The 21073-nt window shown below is 42.3% G+C and overlaps 1 protein-coding gene across 8 annotated transcripts; it reads left to right on the top strand.

The window, feature by feature from the left end:
- The first annotated feature begins 223 nt into the window (after window positions 1-223).
- Window positions 224-20385, top strand: Cep20 (centrosomal protein 20). 8 transcript variants are annotated; one of them, XR_013111508.1, is made up of 6 exons: window positions 2064-2214; window positions 6003-6200; window positions 8775-8859; window positions 14831-14941; window positions 15686-15808; window positions 19451-20385. XR_013111508.1 is itself a non-coding variant. In XM_034507953.2 (5 exons), the coding sequence occupies exons 1-5, from the start codon at window positions 2187-2189 to the stop codon at window positions 19452-19454; spliced, it is 426 nt and encodes a 141-aa protein (XP_034363844.1). In that variant the 5' UTR covers window positions 2064-2186; the 3' UTR covers window positions 19455-20385. The 8 variants fall into 8 exon arrangements, 5 of the variants coding, with proteins under 5 accessions (XP_034363844.1, XP_034363843.1, XP_076793590.1 ...); XR_013111507.1 differs by having other exon boundaries at window positions 14808-14941; XR_013111509.1 differs by lacking the exon at window positions 8775-8859 and having other exon boundaries at window positions 224-2214.
- Window positions 20386-21073: the final 688 nt, after the last annotated feature.

Raw genomic sequence — 21073 nt, 5'->3', positions numbered from 1 at the left:
GAACAAATAAATTAAAGGGTGAGAAAGTGGTGGTGCCAATATGTTTACTTACCAGTTGGCACCAGCACTGTCTGCCTGCCACATCCTCACCAACAGTGTTCAATGGGAATAAATGTTTTATTTTTAAATTCTTTTTAAAGAGTTAGTAACCTGTATGTTACTGTTGTGTGACTTTCCTAAGGAGGTGTAAAAAAAAAAATTATTCATCCAAAATAGTGAAGAAGACCAAAGAAAGATTTTATTGAGTCCAGTTTGGTGAGTAGATGAGTTTAAGATTCCTCATAAGAATGTGGGTGATCTGCTGGGCGGTGGTGGCATACGCCTTTAATCCCAGCACTTGGGAGGCAGAGGCAGGTAGATTTCTGAGTTTGAGGCCAGCCTGGTCTACAGAGTGAGTTCCAGGACAGCCAGGGCTAAAAAAAAGAATATGGGTGATCCAAAGCAGTTACGCCACTGCAAAGTCCCACTCCTCTGTCATTTTTTTTTAGCCTTTCCAAGTGAATTTCCAAGATTCACTGTATCTGGGGCAGGTATAACTGTTTATGTTGTTGCCATGGCTGCAGTCTTCTGTAAATCACCATAGTACTCTGCTTCATGATGGTGATAATCATATCATGTCCACAGCAAACTCCACTGTGATTGCTCCTGACTCAAGCAACCCTCTTGTCAGCACACAGAATAAAAGGTCCAGGAAAACCATTCTTTTAAGGGAAAATTTGAGATGACTGCTATGATCTATTTTTGGTGAGCAATTTTCTGACCAAGTATTCAGGCACCATGGTTTCACAAAATAGGAAAACCTAACTGAATGAGACCGCTAAGGTTACAGAACAGGTTTCTAAGGTTACCCAGGTCTTCACACTTACGTAGCAAGAACTTTACTCACTGAGCCATTTCTCTACATGGATTTCAAACTTTAAAATTGCTACCCACTTTAAGAAACATCTCAGGAGGCAGGTTTGGTGATACATCCCTGTCATTACAGCACCTGGGAGGCTAAAGAAAGGAGGGCTAACTCAAAGCCACCCTATGCACTTCAGAAAAAAAATCTTAAAAAACAAACATTGCTAACCTTAGGAAGAACACACATCTATCTTCCTGAGGCAAATCTCAAAACAAAACCAAGTAGTACCAGTATGGGGGCACTTATCACTTCGAAACTGAGGCAGTAAGACTGTTGTTCAGTGCCAACCTGAGCTACAGAGTTAATGCTCAGACAGCATGGACTACAAGAGGCAAAAAACAAAACAAACAACAAAAACCCAGATTTTAAAAAAAAGTCTGTATTTTCTATTTCTTACAGTTCACTTCCTCAGAAAATATGCTCACTGGCATCCACTCATAGACTTTTACTATTGGGCTGTCCAGAATTTAAGGGCCCAGTGTCTTAGCCTCCCTGGAGAGCCAACTGCCAGTATACTGCCTCACAACGTTTTAAATGTATTATTCCCATGTTCTCTCTTAATCTTTTATCAGCTATTTCCACAAATAACTTGAGGACTCCAAATGTACTCGGTGTTAACCCTAGTGTAGAGAGCAAGCTTTGAAGAGACACTGGCCTGAGTTTAAGGTTATCACCTCCTCCACCATTCGCCGTCATCTTCCTTTAGAAAACTCAAGTTCCTCCACTATGAAACGGGTATCATTGACCTGAGGCGTGGAAAGACTTGCTAGTGTTCACCTTAGAGTGGGTGCCGTGTAAGATGATTTTGAAGGTGGTATTTCTCAAACTATCAGCATCCATTCACCGCATTCCGGAACTTGACAGAAAAACCAACTCTTGGTCCTCGCCTCTGAAAGACTCAAGGGTGGGTCAGAGCAGCCTGTTCTAACCAGTTTTCCAGGTAATCCTGACGCTGGATTGAGTCTGGGACTCGTGCTGAGTACGCGGTACCACCCACAAAGCAGTGAGCAGCCAGCTCCTTGACCTCTAGGACTTCAGCGGCAACAACAGGCAAACCGGTGGGGCACAGATTTGGCTCCGGCTCCACGCTCTTTCCTGCATCATAGCCCGCCCCACTAGCTCGCTGATTGGTGGAGTCTCTTGTGGCGGCTCGCCAATCACCGGAGCGCCGGCACGGACGCGTCCTGCAGCCCGGGAAGAGCAGCACTCCTATTGGTTGGAGACCGCGCCGCCCAGCCGCGCGTAGGCACCTGAGAGGCGTGGTACCGGCGGCCGTTGAAAAATGGCGACTGTTACTGAGCTGAAAGCTGGTGAGTGCCTTGAGGGGATGCTCGCCAGCGCAAAGCGTCGGGCCTTCCGTATGTGATAGGGATGGGACGGAAGAAGAGCGCGCGGGACGCCGGCTCGTCTTTTTCCGGGATCGTATTAGGGTGGCGGGAACCGCCGGGAGCGGCCACTGCGCATGCGCTGTGTTAGGGCCGGCCTTGGAGCTGGAGGAAGGGACTGGTGAGTTGTCCCCTCAGGACCTCTGGGCATCTCTTAGAACCCTGCTGAGCCGATAGCGCCCAAAGGCCTGCGTTCCGAGCTGACCGTGACAACACCACAGCCGCGATTTTGTGACAGACACACTTCTCAATGATTTGCGCGGCTAGCTCAGCTGGGACGACAGCTTGTGGATAGGTCCTCCTTGTCCTTTGGGAGAAACCTGAGACAGAGTTGTCCATCCTGGCGGCTCTTCAGGATTTTTCGGAAGAGTTTTTCTAAAATGGTTGGTTGTGTGCAGGGTACATGCAGGTTCCATCCCCAGGACTACAAAAACACGGAGTAGACATCAATAACGTGTATACTGTTGACTCTGAATAGTAATTAGAGTTAATGTTTGAGTCGTAATTGGAGTTAACGTTAAGTATCTGATACTTCACAACTCACCCAACAGGACTTGATTCTGTGTAACAACGCTGTGTCCGTTTCATACATGAGGTGCTGAGAGGTAATTATCCACGGTAATTTAGATAGAAATAGATTCGTGTGGAAACCTCATAAGGTGCACCGGATTTCAGTCATGCCATTCTGCTTTTCGTAGAATAAAACCAGTTCTGAGTTTCAAAGAATTCAGAGTCTAAGCCAATGGTAATGGAAATTTGGAGAGGACCAAGTAGAATAGTTTGGAGACTAAGATTTAGTAACTATTGACTGCATATGTATTGGGGACACTGTGCTGGTGAGCATTCCAAAAGCAGACTTACTATAGTCCCCAGGAGGGACTTCATAGGAGTCATTGAGCTCTTCTGGGGGTGGGAGTATACATAGTACATGTGTATTGTATAAACTTTTCATAGGATTTTAAGATAAATTCTACGGAAAATATGTCGGGTTAAGACCAATTCCTGAAGAAGACGTTTTTATAATAACAGCATTATAAGCATAAGACTTATAAGACATTATAAGCAGGAAAATGATAAAGAGCCCAGGGGTTATCCTTACAAATTTAAGGGGACCTCCTTATATATGTTTTTCTGCATTCTCTGGTTCTTGATATGCTTTGTGTCCAAGAGAAAAGTAATAAAAACTTGTTTCTAATCAATGAGCTTACATTTTATGGGCTTTTACTGGCTTAAAACACTCTTCCATTTCATCTGATCTTTCTCTGAGAGGTGGAGTTCATTACCTCGGAGAAGGCAACTGAGGCACGGGTTAGGAATCTGCCACCGAGTATGAAGGACATGCTACATTTCCCAATTCCAACTTCATTACTTTTCATTTTCTGCTAAGTTTGAGGCTGTACTGTGTGTACTTCAGAGTAATTGGGACAGGATGCTCGCCAGTAGAAAAGACTCTCTCCCTTAATTTCCAAAGATGGAACTAGAGAACAGGGGTTGTGTTATGATCCTAAGTATGATAAAGCTTTCCTTTTATGGACCTGTTACAAACTATAATGGTTGACAACTAGTCTACCTGTAGAAAGGTTGAAGGAATGCTTTAGAAATAAAGGATAAGAAAAATGACAAGTCTAAAGGTGTATATTCTTAATCACATGGCCAAGGATTATTGTTATTTACCAAAGATCCAAAGATTAGAAACTTTGCTGTACGTACCTAAATGTATCTAAGCTGCTTTCTGGATTTTAATTATTGTGGCATGTTAATGCTTTTGCCATTAGCAGAACAAAGTGCACTGTTAAACTACATTTTTTCCATGAATAATGTAAGGTACTATATTATAAATGTTACATTTAGTGAGCTCTTACTGTATTCTAGGCATGTTGATTTTCTTTTTTCTCTCTCTCTTTTTTTAAAGATTTATTTAATATATATGATTACACCATTGCTCTCTTAAGACACACCAGAAGAGGGCATCCATTACAGATGGTTGTGAGCCACCATGTGGTTGCTAGAAATTGAACTCAGGACCTCTGGAAGAGCAGTCAGTGCTCTTAACCACTGAGCCATCTCTCCAGCTCCTATGTTGATTTTCTAAAATTGTTGTTTAGCCACAAAAGACTATCTGAAAAAGGAAGGGTCCATGTTACTGTTAAGGGATGATGACAGCTCAGCCTAAGCCCATCTTCTGTACTAAGTCCGTGTACTCAAAGCTCATTATCTCAGGTTTTTTGTTTTTTGTTTTTTTTTTAAATTGGTTTTTCAAGATAGGGTTTCTCTGTGTAGCCCTGGCTGTCCTGGAACTCACTCTGTAGACCAGGCTGGCCTTGAACTCAGAAATCCACCTGCCTCTGCCTCCCAAGTGCTGGGATCAAAGGTGTGCGCCACCACCGCCCGGCAAAAAACTGTGTATACCAGGTTGGCCTTGAACTCCAGATCTTCCTGCCTCTACCTCCTTCAGCAAATCCTACCGGCCTGCCCTACCAGTTCCGGCTTAGCTCAACTTCTGATGTTTGTCACAGTGTACCTATTCAAGACATAAGGGCACATTTGACATGCATACTCCTGACTCCTTAAGTTAACAGTGATATAGTCCCTTCTAGAGTCTCATTACATTTCTTTTTTTAAGATTTATTTTTGTGTGTCTCTCTCTCCTCTCCCCCACCCCCCAGCTGGTGTGTGTGTGTGTGTGTGTGTGTGTGTGTGTGTGTGCACACATGTGTATAGAGGAGGCCAGAAGAGGGCCTGGAGTTCTGGAGTTACAGCTGGTTGTGACTGTCCACATAGGTGCCAGGAAGCAAACTGAGGTCCTCTGCAAGAACAATATGCACACTATGCATTCCTTACTAAGTCATCTCTTGAGCCCCTTGTGTTAAATTTCTGACCAGGTTGGACATTTCAAAATCCTAATGTTGAGCTAGGGATGTAGCTTGCCTGTCATGCATGAGGCCCTGGGTTCAGTCTCCAGCAATACAGGCATTGGGGGTGGAAGTTAACACTTACAGTTCCATCACAACCTACTTGTGAGATAGAAGCAGAAGGATCAGAAGTTCAGGGTCATGTTCAGCCTACATAAGAAGTTTAAAGTGTATCATAGCTTTACTTGGATTACAGCCTAGGTATGAGGCCCAAGCTGGTCTGACTTTTCAGCCTGCCAAGCATGGGATTATAGGAATGTGCTACCATTCAGCTAGGTTGCACTTAGGAGATAGAGGCAGGTGGATCTCTGTAAGTTTGAGGCCAGCTTGGTATACATAGTAAGTTCCAGGACAGCCACAGCTACATAGAGAGACTTTGTCTCAAAAAGAAAAAAGAAAAAAAAAAAAAAAGAAAAAAGAAAAAAAAAAGAAAACAAAAAGCTATGGATCTCCAGAGTTGTGTGCATTAACAATGATAATGACACGTTCGCTCGTTTGTGGAGGGCAGGTGGTTTTCTGTAATCAGCCTGAATCCACGTGGGAGATTCTGGCGTGAGCTGTCATTGTGTTCATCCTTTTCTCCCATCAAACTATAGTCCCTAACTGAAGATACTGCATTGGTAGACCCGTGTTTGCACACATACTGCTTGGATCATTACTGATGTCATTGTTCAGCTTGTCTCTTTGAATCAAGAGCTGTATTTGTATCTTTCTCCTTTTAAACATTATCCTTTAAAACATACCTGAAATGTCAACACTTACACTATAACAGAAGCATTTGTATTTATATCTATTTAACAGTTTTAAAGGACACTTTGGAAAAAAGGGGCGTGTTAGGACACTTAAAAGCAAGGATCCGCGCTGAAGTTTTCAATGCCCTGGATGATGAGCGTGAACCCCGACCATCATTGTCTCATGAGAACCTTCTAATTAATGAATTAATTAGGGAGTATTTGGAATTCAACAAATATAAATACACAGCCTCTGTCCTCATAGCAGGTAAGTGGTTATTCGTCACTGAAGAAAAGATCCCCTTCTTTTTTCTAATTCTTAGAAACCATTTGCCCTGAATATGTAGTTTGATTACTGTGTCGTGCAGGTGACTGAACACTTAGTATCCCATGGGCTTTTGTCATAGCATGAACAAGTTCTGGTGAATTTTATGCTGTCAGGGAAAGTAAGAGCTAAGGCCTTCTACTGCAGGTTCTCTGTAGTGGTGGGAGCACTTTGGCTCCCAGCAGGTTGTGCTTCCAGCCACCAACCCAAGAGTTCTCTGGATTCACAAATGAATGACCACACACACACACACACTCACTCACTTTGACTAGTTAATTTTGATATGCCTTGACTAGTTCAGTGGCTCAGCACTTCTAAACCTCCCCATGGCTAGCATACACTCCCCTCTGGTATTCCTGAGTTAACACCTTTTATAATCTACATTTCTGCTACCCTGTTACCTTCTGAGGAGCCCCTCTCCCAGCCCCCATAAGGCCCAAATCTCTTTCCACCTACATTGCTGGATGGTTTTCCTCTTGTAGCTCTTAAAGCTGATCCTTCTCCCTCTTAGTCATGATGATTCTCTCTCCACCAACCCTCTCGGTGTCTTGCCAAAGCAATCTAAAAGTCCCACCCCATCTCCCCACCTTGCCAATGGCTGAATAGCATTTTTTTATTATCAATCAAAGCCAGCTGAGGGCAGGGACCCTTCAGTCTGGAAGTGAGGCTTTTGGGGAACTGAAATAAAACAAAGTTCTCCATGTGATATTAAGCATACATTCTCATAAAGAATAATGATTTTCCCATGTTGAAGGACCTCTAAAGATAGTATTATTGTCTGTTTCCCTCAGTTTTTTTTTTTTTAAAAGCTGGCTATATAATACCATTAACACACTAAAGATGAGCTAGAAAAAGGAGAAAAAAAAATAGAAAATGCTATCACTTAGGTGTCTTGCAATTGGGTGTTCCTAGGATGAAAATGACAGTGCTGTTTCTTATTAAATGTTTTAGTGTTTTAGATTGGTATGGTAGATCATGCCTGTAGTCCCAGAAACTCAAGGGTCTAAAGCAGGAGGACACTGCTTCAAAATATAAAATAGCTGTAGTTCAGTGGTAGAACATTTGCCAGAGCTTAATCCCCATCACTGGTGTGAGATGCAGGGGAGGGGCAAATGGGAGTGGGCGGGGCTGTGATGGGGCATGAAGGAGTGTCTGTTCATCAGGTTTGCCCTTTCCGAATGCCATAGAGATGTAAGTCTAAAGGAGGTGCCTTTTGGTGCATGCCTTACTTCACCTAATGAAATGGTGGCACAGGCCTTTAATCCCAGGGCTTGGGAGGCAGAGACAGGCTGATCTCTGAGTTCAAGGACAGCCTGTTCTATATAGTAAGTTGCGGAACAGCCAAGGTTACACAGAGAATCCCTGTCTTGCAAAACCAAACAAAACAAGCACTGGAGGTTCGGACATGTTGACTTTGTACCTGTGGATCGGAAGCTGCTGTGGATTTGACACTTTATCTGCTCTCAGGCGGTCTGGTTGTTTATAATTTCTGATAGCCATGAATCAGAGCCTCAAAAATATTTACAGGAAAGTTTTTTGTGACTCTTATTTTATTTTGTTGTACTGTCTGGGAAGTAAATGCTTCCCTACCACTGCTTTCAGCTGGCTCTAGCATTTCACTTTCTCACCAGGAATATGGTGGCTCGCACGTGTAGCCCTGGCACTCGAGAAGCAATGTCAGGAGAATCACTCTAAGTTGAAGTCTGCCTAGGACATATACTGAATTTGAAGCCAGTCTGGGCTAGAGTGAGACTCAGTCTAGAAATAAAATAATTAATTTTAATCTTAGAATTACTATGCATGGAATATTTATTTATTGATTGATTGATTGGTTGGTTGATAGATTGAGAGAGACGAGGCTTCTTTGTGTAGCCATGGCTGTCCTGGAACTTGCTCTGTAGACCAGCCTAGCCTCAAACTCATAGAGATCCACCTGCCTCTGCCTCCCAAGTGCTGGAGTTAAAGTCACCAGCCACTATGGCACAGCTAAAAGAATTTCTTTTTAATTTAGTGCTCTATCTGCATTTACACTTGCATTCCAGAAGAGGGCATCAGATCTCTCTATCGATGGTCGTGAGCCACCATGTGGTTGCTGGGGATTGAACTTGGGACCTCTGAACGAGCGGCCTCTTAACCTCTAAGTCATCTCACCAGCTCTAAATGGAGATATTTTTTAAATTACTTATTTAGTATTACCATGTGTTTATAACCTATAGACGTCTCAGAAAACATACTGAAGTCCAGCATTGTAGTTTTAGATGCAGAAACCATATTACCAATCACAGATTAGGGATGTAAAAACTAAGTATGTGTTAAGCTGTAATTAAGCCCCACATGAACTGTTTGGGTATATGTTGCCATCATAAACTCATGTGTATGTTAGATCTGTCTTGAATGTGCTGTCAGCATTCTTCCAAAATTTGAGAAATGTATCTACCTGGAAGGTATGGTTATTATCAAAATTGAATTTGCCTTTAGATTAATAGACTCGGTGTTTTCCTGAATTTTTCCCTCCAGAATCTGGTCAACCTGTAGTTCCATTGGACAGACAGTTTCTCATCCGTGAACTAAATGCCTTTGAAGAATCAAAGGATAACTCAATGTAAGACATTTTTAAAAAGAGGTTTGCACGTGTTGTAACCAGACCCTAATGGCATAGTGCTGACTACGATTTATTTTAATCTAACAAGAACTTACTTAGGTTTATTGTATGTTACACACTGTATGAGATCCAGGACATATAGTGCAAATACGTGAGGTCTGTGCTGCAGCTGAGCTTGCTATGGCTTTAGGGGACTGAACATATAGCCAACCTCCTGCTTCCCTGCCTCACTCCCTTTCTTCTTCTCCCTCCCTCCTTCCTTTCTTTGGGGACTTTCCCCCAATCTGTTTCTTTCAATGTGGTAATTGAATCAGGGCCTTGAGTAAGTACAACAAACTCTTAACCCTGAGCAATGGCCCTGGCCCAGCCCCTTACTTCTTTCTTTTTTAAGCTTTCTTTCTTTTGATTTTTTTTTTTTTAATAGTTCCAGCTGTCTTGGAACTCTAGTTCTGTTCTAGCCCGGCCTTGAACTCACAAGTGTCCGTTTGCCTCTACCTCCTGAGTGCTGGGACTAAAGGCATATACCACCAACAACTGGCTTTTTAAACTTGAAAAATAATTTTGTTTATGTGTATAGGTGTTTTGTCTGCATGCATGTCTGTGTACCACATACATGCCTGATGCCCTCAGAGGCCTTGGAGCTGGAATTACAGGTGATTGTAAGCCACCACGTGGGTACTGGGCATTGAAGCTGGTCCTCCAGAAGAACACCTAGTGCTCTTAACTGCTCTGAGCCATCTCTCCAGTTCCTCCCCCCACCCCCTTACTTCTTTCTAAGAATGACTCTTCTTGGTCTCTTGATCTTTTTTTTTCCTTCTTTCTAAAGCTTTGTTCTTTAAGTTGTTTCTTCTTCATATTTAACTCTTCTTCCTCATTGCTGTCCTCATTTCAGTGTAGGAACAAATTTAGGTCTTATCTCTAAACAGAAGAAAAGGGCCCTTCAGTCAGCTTCCTCTTACCCCACCACTGCTTGTCACTGCCAGACCTGTTGTGTCTCCCTCTACTTTCATATTACCATCCACTTCTCTTCTGTGTGTGCATCTTAAACTGCTCCTTCCCCTCCTTTTCACTAACCATTTCTTAGTTCCTTCCCTATGTTTAATGCCTCTGACATTTTTTTCAGAGTCCCTAACTGGCTAATTAATTAATTAGCTTGTACCTAGTGCCAGAATGCACAGCTCAGAGCAACCTTTCCCTGCTGAAAACTTCTTTGAGACTTATGTTTTCCTTCTAAAAGTTTGTTGAATTTTTTTCAATTGGTTTTATGGTATAATTATGTTTTAATACAAGCTGTTTTTTATATAGGCCATTTAACTAAATCTCTCTCAGTTCTGTCCTGCCCCTAGCATCAAATATGTGTCTTGAGTTTTTGCAGCATGTTGTAATACTGACTCCTTTTCTCCACACGGCTTCCTGCTCCATGTTTCTTGTGCTTCTTCACTGTTGTAAGAGTTCCCCAGTCTTACTTAGTCTTGCTTTCTTCGTTGACTTCTTTAAACTTAAATGGGAACTCCACAGGTTCTGTCTTCTGTTTTTATTTCTTTTCACGCACTGCTCCCATACTTGTGAGTCTCTAATGAGGTCTGTATGGGGCAGATGTGCTCAGACCACTTTCCTGGTTGGGCCCATGTGTCTGTGGCATCCCAGATGCAGTGTGTTCAAAACACCAGGTGCTCTTTTTGCTGACTCACAACGTTTCTCACAGGCCTTTCTTGTGGCTCTTCAGGTTTTAAAGGCAGAGCCAACAGGCAGTTTAAAGACAGGTTTTCTTTTCCCTGCCAGTCTTTCACCAGCACTGTTGCTTCTGCCTCTGGTTATCTCTTTAGTCTCAGTGCCATGTGCCATGCTGTTCACACTGTTTATGAGCCAGCTGGCTAGTTTTTCTCCAGTCACTCCCTTTTCAAACTCCTTTTGTCCTGCCCTCTGATTTTCTAAGGGAGCTACTGTATTGTTTAAAAACATTTAATAAATTTCCATGGTGTACATGAGCAAGTCAAAATATTGCTTCAGGCTCCAGTAGTTTGACCTACCTCTTAGTGCCACGCAGTTAATTGCAGCTTCATGGTTCTTTGCCTTTGCACCAAATGTTCCCTCTCTTGGAAGCCTGAAATCACTCTTCTTCAACTTCTGTGGGTTCACCTTTTATCTTCTTGGCCTTGTTTAGATGTTCCCATAGGAGTTGGGAAGGAGAAAGCCATCCACAGGTTCTTGGCTGTGAGCAGTTTTCTGCTCACTGCATTGAATTTCAGCTACCAAGAAAACTGGTTATCTGCATAAACTCCAAGTGACCTGGAGAAGAAGAAAAGAAAGCATTTCTTAGTTCCACAGTTTCATGTTTTCTTCTCTTTATATTTGTTTTAGTGCTGATATGACAAGACTGCAGTAGCTTTTAACAGCAAGCTAAGTAGACAAAGTACAAAGAAACATAATGGCTATTATGCTACATTTTAAATAAATAAAATGAATCAAATAAGTGCTGAGTGCAGCAGTTGACTGTTATTATAGCACTGTATATTTATCTGCTTCTTACTGCATTTTGTCATTGACTTGCATTGGGCATCCAGATGTTGTCCAGCTCTGTGCTGGCCAGCTGAGGAGCTCTTTCTGAAGGAAAGACTTTGAAGCACTAGGAATGAGAGAGTACAGTAAGCTGAGTGTTTGCCTATGTATTAACATAAGTGTTTGATTTATATATTAACATGGTGTGACCCCTTAGACAGGGAACAATGGCCTGAGTGGGGAAAAATCACTTTCGAGGGGTCATAGTGAAAGTATTGGTGTTTTGCTGCAAAACATATAGGAGATACAGAAAAGTGTCAGCTGCTGCCCACTGACACCTTTCACTTCCAAAGGAGACCCGGTTCACATTTTCCCCTTGCATTATTCAAACACAAGCACATAAGGCACAGCTGTGTGGTTCCTTCCACATATGAGGGAATTGTTTTGTATATTATATATACATCTCTTTTTTCAAACACTGTAGTTCCTCTTATTTGGGGGTCACTGCATTTGTCTCAGTTTTTTATCGACATAAAACAAGAGGGTGTCTATTGAAGGCTGTCTCTGCTTCCTTTCCTTCCCATGTAGAGTCACATCTTCCCCTTGAATTGCGTTCTTGTGTTGTGGATTTTCAGCATTTTACTATTTTGCCAAAACTTATCTGACACTTGCTCCAATGTGGGGCACTGCTGTAGACACTAGAGATGTGGCAGCACAGTTTTCTATAGTGTCCCCGGAGAGTGACTGGGGAGTGCACAGTCTATGAGATGCTCACAAACAGCCATTGAACCACATTCCCTCGTGGTCATTTATGATGTGCATACACAGAGCGTGTACACCAAGAAATCCTGCCACACAAAGAGCCTTTATCATCTAACTTGGAGTATCCAAATTTATTTGGTGAAAGATCTTTTAAGGGAGCTGTTATTCCCCCTTTACAAAGCTAGTGGTCATGGGTATAATCACTACATTTGAGTGTTAAGCAAAACAGTGGGTAATGGTTTAAACATTTGGGCAGTTTTTGAGATGTGTGAAGATTCTAAGAGTAGCTGTGTTAGTGTTCTATTGCTGTGAACAAACACCATGACCACAGCAACTCTTATAAAGGAAAACATGTAATTGGGGCTTGCTTATAGTTTCAGAGGTTTCGTTCATTCTCTTTTTGGTGGGAAGCATGGCACCACACAGGCAAACACAGTGCTGGGAGAGTATCTGAAGATCTCCATCTGGAACTCCAGGCAGGAGGACGAGAACACTGATGTTAGCTTAGACTTCTGAAGCCTCAAAGCCCGCCCCACAGTGACATACTTCCTCCAGCAAGGCCACACCTCTAAATGCCTCTCAAGTAGCACCACTCCCTGATTCAAATATATGAGCCTCGGGGCCATTTTTATTCAGACTACTACAGTAGCTAAGCAGGTATAGGGTCATTCAAGTAGAAAACATTAGTTTCCATTTGACAGGTGTTGGGAGCAAGTAGCTGTTAGATTTTGTTTTTTCCTTGCTCTTTGGTAGCCTCTGAAACATTTGCTGCAGATGAACAAGTTAAAAAAGGAAACTGGTGACCAGCTTTATTTCCAGAAAGTGTGGGAGCTTCTTGTAGCCCTTCAGGAATGTGTGTGTGTTGGGGGTGGGGAGGAGCTAGAGATCAGACTTGCGGCTTTGCACATACTATGTGAGTGCTTATCCACCGAGCAACACCCCTAGCTATACTTTTGTTATTTTATTTTATTTTATTTTTAAAGCATGGCCTTTTAAAACTTATTTTTGGAAATAAACTTTACTGTCTATTAAATTGTACATTAAATGTGCTAATTTATGTATCATCTAGAGCAGTTTAAGATATCTGACATGTAGATTTTTCTAAATCTGAAGCAGATTCTATTCTAGGTCAGAAGTAAAGCTTTTAGCAATTTCAAACAAGCTGACTGGAAGGAGCAGAGGCATGGAGTCTGTTGAGAGTTTTCTAAGGCATCTCACTAAGAGCTTGTAGTGTTTTCTTTGGCCTGGAGGAACTGCTGTAACATACATGTGCTCCTGTCCCACACAATACTCCAGTACTCATGGGGGGGTGGGGGGGTGGTATTGGGAACTGGGTTCACCTGAGCATAGCTCCAAGTATCTTTTGAGGTTTTTCAGGTTTCTGGAAGTTCAGCTGAAGCCATGAGATCTGTTTCATACTTCCTCAGCTCCTCGTATATGTGCCTGTGTGTGGGACTGCTTGAATGTCCACAGGCTGTGCCTCCCCCAGAGAGTGATCCAAGAAAGCAAGTAATTGCCTCTTGCCATCTTGTCCCATTGGCAGAAGTGAGTGAGGCTCAATCAAACATACGATGTTTAGACTCTGTCCTTGATAAGAGGGTCATACTTTGAACATTAGCTGGGCAGGAGGTGGATATCTCAAAAGTAAATGCGTTTACTTGTATTTTCAGGGGTGAGATTGGAAGTGAAGAGCGAATACTTCTGGGCTGTCAGTAGAGCAGCCTTCAGTGTCAAGGAACCAACTAACGACTTTAGGTGACATATTTTAAGAAAGGGCATATAGGAGTTAGGCATATAGGAGTTGGGCATATAGGAGTTGGTTATGAGTGTAAATGTTGTTTACTCCTGAGAAACTCTAGCACATTACTGAGTTCTGGATTTCTCAGTCATAAATTGGTGGTCGTACAGTGATGGGTAAGAGGAAACTACAAAGCAACCTTGTAGATATTAGTTATTACTAGCTCTCCTGTTAATTCATATGCCATTTACTATGTGCAAGATACATAACTAGATAATCCCAGTGCTTGGGAAGCAGAGGCAGGCAGATTTCTGAGTTCGAGGCCAGCCTGGTCTACAGAGTGAGTTCCAGGACAGCCAGGACTACACAGAGAAACCCTGTCTCAAAAAACAACAACAACAACAAAAAAAAACAAAAACAAAAAAAGATCCATAGCTAGGGACTTGACATTGACAGCATACCAAACATGTGACCTAGGGATTGCTTACACCCTTTAAGGAAGAGAAACATCTGTGAACTTTAGGAAACAGATCTTCAGGGTCCACAGCTGGCTGTCAGCAAAGCAGGATCTGAAGGTAGATCACATGGTTTTTGAGCATAATCTTGACAGGGCAGTGGATGCTGAACAAGTTTTAGGTTTTAGGAAGGTTTTAGGCTGGCTTTGGAGTTGACAAGCTGAATTCCAGTAGGTTTATTGGAATTTCGTTTTAGTTTAGATGATTTTAATGGTGGTAGTGTGTTTTCTGAGGGTTTAAACAATCTTATTCAAGTTATTTGGTACTTTTAAATTGAGTGAACCTTTGCCACTTAGCTAAACTTTTTTTTTATTTCAATCTGTTGAGTTAGATGGCCGTTTCTGTGTCAGAGTTTACCTTTAAAGTGATTGTCTTAAGCTTTTCCTACTTATGGGAAGTAAATTGATTTTGGTTTTGCCTTTTTCCTGAAATAGTCCTCTGTTATATGGAATTTTAGCCCACTTCTTGCGTGGTTCTCCAGATGGAGTCCAGAATGTGCTTCTGTCAGAGTCAACATTGCACCCTGCAAACAAGCATCCCAGCTGGAGGCCCAGCAGAAGATCAGACGGTAGGAGCTTCCACCACTTCTCCTTAGCTTCCTTGAGTTTGTTCTCTGGGGCTTGGCTAGTTCAGCATTAGCCTGTACTACTTAACCTCCAGAAAGCCAGTCCTTTGGGGAAAGAATTTTTTGTTGTTGTTTTTGTTTTTGTTTTTGTTTTTCGAGACAGGGTTTCTTTGTGTAGCCCTGGCTGTCCTGGAATTCACTCTGTAGACCAGGCTGGCCTCGAACTCAGAAATCTGAGTGCCTTTGCCTCCCAAGTGCTGGGATTAAAGGCGTGTGCCACCACCGCCTGGCGATATGGAACATTTTTGATAGTATTTTTTTTATGTATATGAGTGTACTGCATGCTGGGGAAAGAAAATCTTGACAGGGCAAAGTGCTTAGATGCAAATTCGAAGCAAGGTCTTGAAAGAATCACATCAGCATAGTCTTTGGAACAGTCTAGCTCAGCACATTGTATAGTTTTCTTTGAAATCAAGAAGTTGCCCCACCTTAATCCCCTCCCCCATCTTTCCCAGGCTGAAAAATACAAGATTACTACTGTACAGAGAAGCCATGTCTATGTTCCCATTACATTTTCAGGACACTTTCTGGGGTAGATGACTGTTTTCAAAATGCTTTTGAGACAGGCTCTCACTCTCCTTCATTCAGGTGGGCCTTGAGCTTGCCGTCAACTTACTGAGTACCAGGATTAGATGTGTGAACAGCCTTGCCCTGCTCAAAATGCTCACCTTTAAAATGAACTTTCAGAGCAGAGCATGCTGGCTCAGGCTTGTAATCCAGGCAATGAAGACTGAGGCAGCAAGATCTTGAGCTCAAGGCCAGCCTGGGCTGCAAACATAGTGAGATCGTCTCCAAGATAACAGAGCTGAAGTAAGTAAATAAATAAAGTAGAAATGGTAAAGTGAAATGAGCTTTTGGTTAATTTGGTTTTGTTGGCAGCAGGTCCTGAGTTTGCTTGTATACGCCGGGTGTTTTCCTATGTAGCAGAGTTGGTGCTCTTTGTCAGAAGGGTGTTTACAATCGGGGTTCAGGCAGCTGATATGGGATTTGAAGTAAATTCTTAAGAAATGCCCAAGATGCAAATTGCTCTGTGTAGTTTTTCTAAGCTGCTACAACCAATGCTACCCCCTTTTGAATGACTGGCTGCTTCTTAAGTTCTGAAAGCAATATACTTGTGAGTCAGGATAAGCCCTCAAGATATGTGTGACCTAACTAGTTTTATTCTCTGTTTGTTGGGATGCCAAACTGACTGGGTTAAACTAACTTTCTACTAACTTTTACTAACTTTCTAGAGAGCTAAGACTGGGCGAATACCGACTCAGTGCAGGCCAAAGTTTAACACAAGGTCTCTGTTCAGACACACCAGAACATGAGTATAGGATCTTCCAAGTTCATGCCAGAAATCACTAAGGTCCTAACACCTAGTGTAGACTACTAACCCACTAAACCATGCTAATGCATGTAGAAACCTCTGAAAGTCTCAAGGAATATACAGTTGCCTTTAACCTCCTCTGCCTTGCCCATTTTGACTCCTCAGACCCCCTCTTCCATGGAAGATGCTCGTGTTGGCCTTTACTAGTCATTAGGGACTAATTCTGTGTGTTCAAGGATCCAAATGTATTTTACCTTGCAGTGTACTTACGGATCAGTGGCTCTGGGTCTCTATAGTGTGGTATTGCCACAGCTGTTTTTTACTGATGAACTAAGGCTAAGGTTTCAGTTTTATAATTGTGTAAGGTTATATCTTTGTCTATATATAATACTTTGTGTAAGCTTATATCTTTGTCTATATATAATACTGTCTCTCCTGAGGTGGTACCTAAAGCAAAATTGCTTGTTCACAGACAACATGGCATTGTTAAGTATATAATTCATATTCTTTAGTTCCCTAGAAAGGCTTTACCAGTTTTCACACTTAGGAAGAATTCATGACAGTCCTCAGTTCCTGTCCCTGGTGAATGGTGATGACCCATTAACACTTGTTAACATAGCAACTGTAAGACTCTGATTTAGTGTTATGAAGAAAAATAATGTTGTGAGATCTAACGTTTGTAATGTGTTAGAATCTCTTTAATATCAATGGCAGTAGAACATTGAAAATGAGATAATTGGTCATAAACCAGGGTCAGTTCTTCTAAGGTGAAAGTTTTAGATTAGCTCTGATAACTTTCCACTGCAGGGGGGGAGGAAGAGGAGGGGGAAAGGAGGAGGCAGGCAAGCTGGGGAGAGAGTCACCCTTAGATGCTCAGTGCTACAAGCAGTGTGAGGCCAGTCAGTAAAGTGGTTTTGGGCACCTCCTCTATTGAAAGCTCCAGAGGAAGCTCATGAATGAAGGTGGCTGCAGAGCCACAGGGACAGTGATTTTGTAACTATTCTCTCTTTTTGTGTGTTTTGTTTTGTTTTGTTTGTTTGAGACAGAGGTTCTCTATATAGTCCTGGCTGGCCTGGAACTGGCTCTGTAGACCAGGCTCGCCTTGAACTGAGAGATCCACCTGGCTCTGTCTCCAGAGTGTTGGGATTGAAGGCTTCAATCACTGTGCCTGGCTTACAAGTTATTTTCTTGATCATCACATTTTTTTCTTGACACACAGAGACCTCTCTGTAATACCTTTGAAAAGAGCCTCAGCCCTAAGTCGTCGTGTGTAACACGGTTGTCCTCTGGGTCCACCGACTACAGAAGCCTGGTGACTCCCACCTGACAGCTCGGCTAGCTTTAGTGGAAGGTGTGAGATGCCGGAAAGGATTACATCGGCACCTACCTTCAGCAGGATAGCCTGTCACTTAATGCTGTACTGAGTGGATGTGATCTTTGAGGCAGGGTAGATTGTAGATAAAAGGCAAGGCTTTTGAGATCAGTATGCTTTAAAGTGCAAACATAGCACCATTTGGGCCATAAAGGTGCCTCAGTGGGTGGAGGCACTTGCTGCCAAACCCAGCAACCCAACAGCCTCAGGACCCTCACAACAGAAGGGAGGAACCAACTTCTAAAAGTTGTTCTTTGATGTCTATGTGCACCTGCTGTGGCCTGTATACACACGCACATGTATGTATGCACACATACACAGACACACAGAAAGATAAATTTATTTTTAAAGCCCTTCATTTTCAATTTTATGTTTGTACTTTTTAGATGCAGGGTCTTGTCATGTATCCTAGGCTGGCCTCACTGCTGGCAACCTTCTTGTCTCCATTTCTTTAGCTGGGATTATATATAGGACTCAGACAGGCATAGGACTCAGACTTTTTTTCTAAAATAAAGTTTTATATTTGTTTTGTGTGGGGGTGGGGTGTGGTATTTACCTGCAGGTATGTCTGTTTACCATGTGCATGTCTGGTGTCTAAGGAAGCTAGAAGATGGCATCAGATTTCTAGAAACTAGACTTAGACCATTGTGAGCTGCTATGCGTGCAGTGGGAACTGAACATGGGTTCTGTAAAAGAGCAGCAAGTGCTGTGGACCACGGACTGTCCCTCTAGCATGGCATGTGTACCCGTAACCCCAGCATTGGTGGAACAGAGACAGGCAGATCTCAGTATGGATCAGGGTGGCATTTATTCTTCTACCTCAGCCTCCCAAGTGATGGGATTAAAGGTGTATCTCCCTATGCCCAGTTTATCTTTGGATTCTGTTTTATTTAGTTATTATTTTTAGTACACTTAGATGTATTTATGCATGCGTGGACCACAGTGCATATGTGGAGGTAAGGGACAACTTTTAAGAGTCAGTTCTGTCCTTCCATGTAAGTTTTAGGGATCAAAGTTGGGGTCAGACTTGGTGGCCAGTATCTTTACTCCCTGAGCCATCGTGTAGGCTTTAAAAGCACTGTCCACCATTTCCTGGATAGTGTTACAGTTGTGATAGAAAGATACAAACTACCCTCTTCTTTTGTGCTCCACAGGAGGGCTCAGCTAACAGGCAATCACAGTGGCTTTGTTGGTTTTGTTAGTCCTACAATGCTGATTACACACTTGTCCTTTCTCCTGAGCTCATTCCTTATATCTAGATAGTGGATCCCAGGACTTCATGCTGCACTTCACTCAGAGTGAAAAGAAAATCAAGTGAAATGTACTGGAAGCCTGTGACATTAGCACTCAAGCTGAGGCAGAAGGCCAGCCAGGGCTAAATAGTGAGACCCTGTTGCTCCCCTACACTCCAAATGAAGAAACACTTCAATTATTACAGTTAAGTCTCTAATAATAAATATTTATGATTTCCTCAGTGATGTTTAAGACATGAGGAAAATTCACAAAGTAGAGCCAACAAGATAGTTGAGCAGATTCGCTGCCAAGCCTAATGACCTGAGTTCAGTCCTTGGGACACGTGTGGTAGAAGGAAAGAACTGATTCTCTCAAGTTGTCCTCTGACTTCCACATGCATGTCAATACATGTTATGAGAAAAACTCATCAGATACTAACATAATGTCCTATAGTATATACAGGTGATACAGGTGTGCTTGATTGCCTGCCTGTTTTGATTTGGAGTGAATATTAACACCTGTATATTTTCTCTAGATGACCACCCTGAGGAAGAACATGGGACCAAGACCCACGACTGAAGAGCTTCATGCCGATGAACAAGCAGTCAGTAGATGACGCACACACCGGGCTCTTCACCTCAGCTGTGTGTGGAGTGACTAACTTATTCCCAGTACCACCACTGTTTGTAAATGTTTGAGGGTCTACAAACAGTCAGCTGCTCATGCTTTACTGCATCCGTGGAATGCTGATCTGTCATCTAGCTTGCTAGGTGACACTAGGGGAAATCTTTTTGTCTTCAGGATGTATTTTTAAAGTTCTCATTTGTGAAATCTGAAAGGGCTTTTTTGTACTTTTTTTTTAAGGCCAGCTCTAAGGGCTGTTGATGTGCCAATGGTAAAGCACTGGCCCCCATGTGCAAGGTCCTAGGTTCAGTCCTTGCACTGAAGAAAGAAAATACAAGAACAGGTCTTTGTCCATATGCTCTGCTCATTAAACTTTTTTCAGCTAGAAGAACTATATGGACCTATGGGGAAAGTCATTCATGTTTTGAAAAAAAATATTTAAAGAGGCATTAAAACCAGAACTTAATTTATATAAAGTTTGATTTTTAAAAAAATATCTGAATTACTGTTTGCCCTGGCTAGTTTTATGTCAACTTGATACAAGCTGGAGTCATTTGGGAAGCGGGACTCTGAATTGATAAAATCCCTCCATCAGACTGGCTTATGGGCAAACCTGTAGTACGTTTTTCTTAATTAATGATTGATGTGGGAAGGTCTAGCCCATTGTGGGTGATGTCACCCCTGGGCAGGTAATCCTGGGTTCAGTAAGAAAGACTGAGCAAACCATGGGGAGCAAGTCAATAAGTAGCACTCCTCTGTGGCCTCCACATTAGCTTCTGCCCTGATCTCTCTCAGTGATGAACTGTGATATTGAATGTAAGTTGAAATAAACCCTCTTCTTCCCAAGTTGCTGTGGTCATGGTCTTTATAACATCAGTGAAAACCCTAAGACACTCCAAGACACCGTCTAATGTTGATCTTTAAATAACAACACTCTTTCCCCAAGAACAGTCTAGCTTCTACTAGATTTGATGAAAAGGTAAAGGGGGGAATAATTATTTTTTATTTTACTTTAAGTAAAACAAAGAGTTTATTATATAAAGAATGTAAAACTAAAAGTATGTGCTGGGATCTCAGCAGTGGGAACAAGTGCAAGTCTCTCGACTCAGGCTGCTCACCAGAGCCTGGATTCAGAGTGAATCTCTCAGCCTCTAGCACGATGAACTCAGGCCACCAATGGCTAAAGCTGCACTGACTAGAGTTATAAATTTCATTGTGTTCTCTGTCCAAATATAAATATCAGCTTCTCCGAGAGGGCTTGGTTAATGTTCAGAAGTGTCAGCTATGGATGCTATGCTATCTTAGGAATTGTAGTTATGTAGAGCCAGATGAAGGGAAAATACTGGTGTTTATAATTTTGGATATGGATGTGAAATCATCAAAATGGAAGGCACACAGAATTGTCAGGTGCAGCCTTACGCATTCCCGAGTCTCGATTCTAACCTGTCTATGCCTAGGCAATGTTTTACTTTCAATAATCATTTACTGCAGCTCAGCTCTGTGTAAATTGTCATGTCACTATCTTGTCATCCAG

This window comes from Arvicanthis niloticus, chromosome 6, assembly GCF_011762505.2.
Source record: "Arvicanthis niloticus isolate mArvNil1 chromosome 6, mArvNil1.pat.X, whole genome shotgun sequence".
Taxonomy (NCBI): Eukaryota; Metazoa; Chordata; class Mammalia; order Rodentia; family Muridae; genus Arvicanthis; species Arvicanthis niloticus.
Note: the sequence above shows the minus strand (reverse complement) of the source record. Positions and strands in the feature narration are given on the sequence as shown.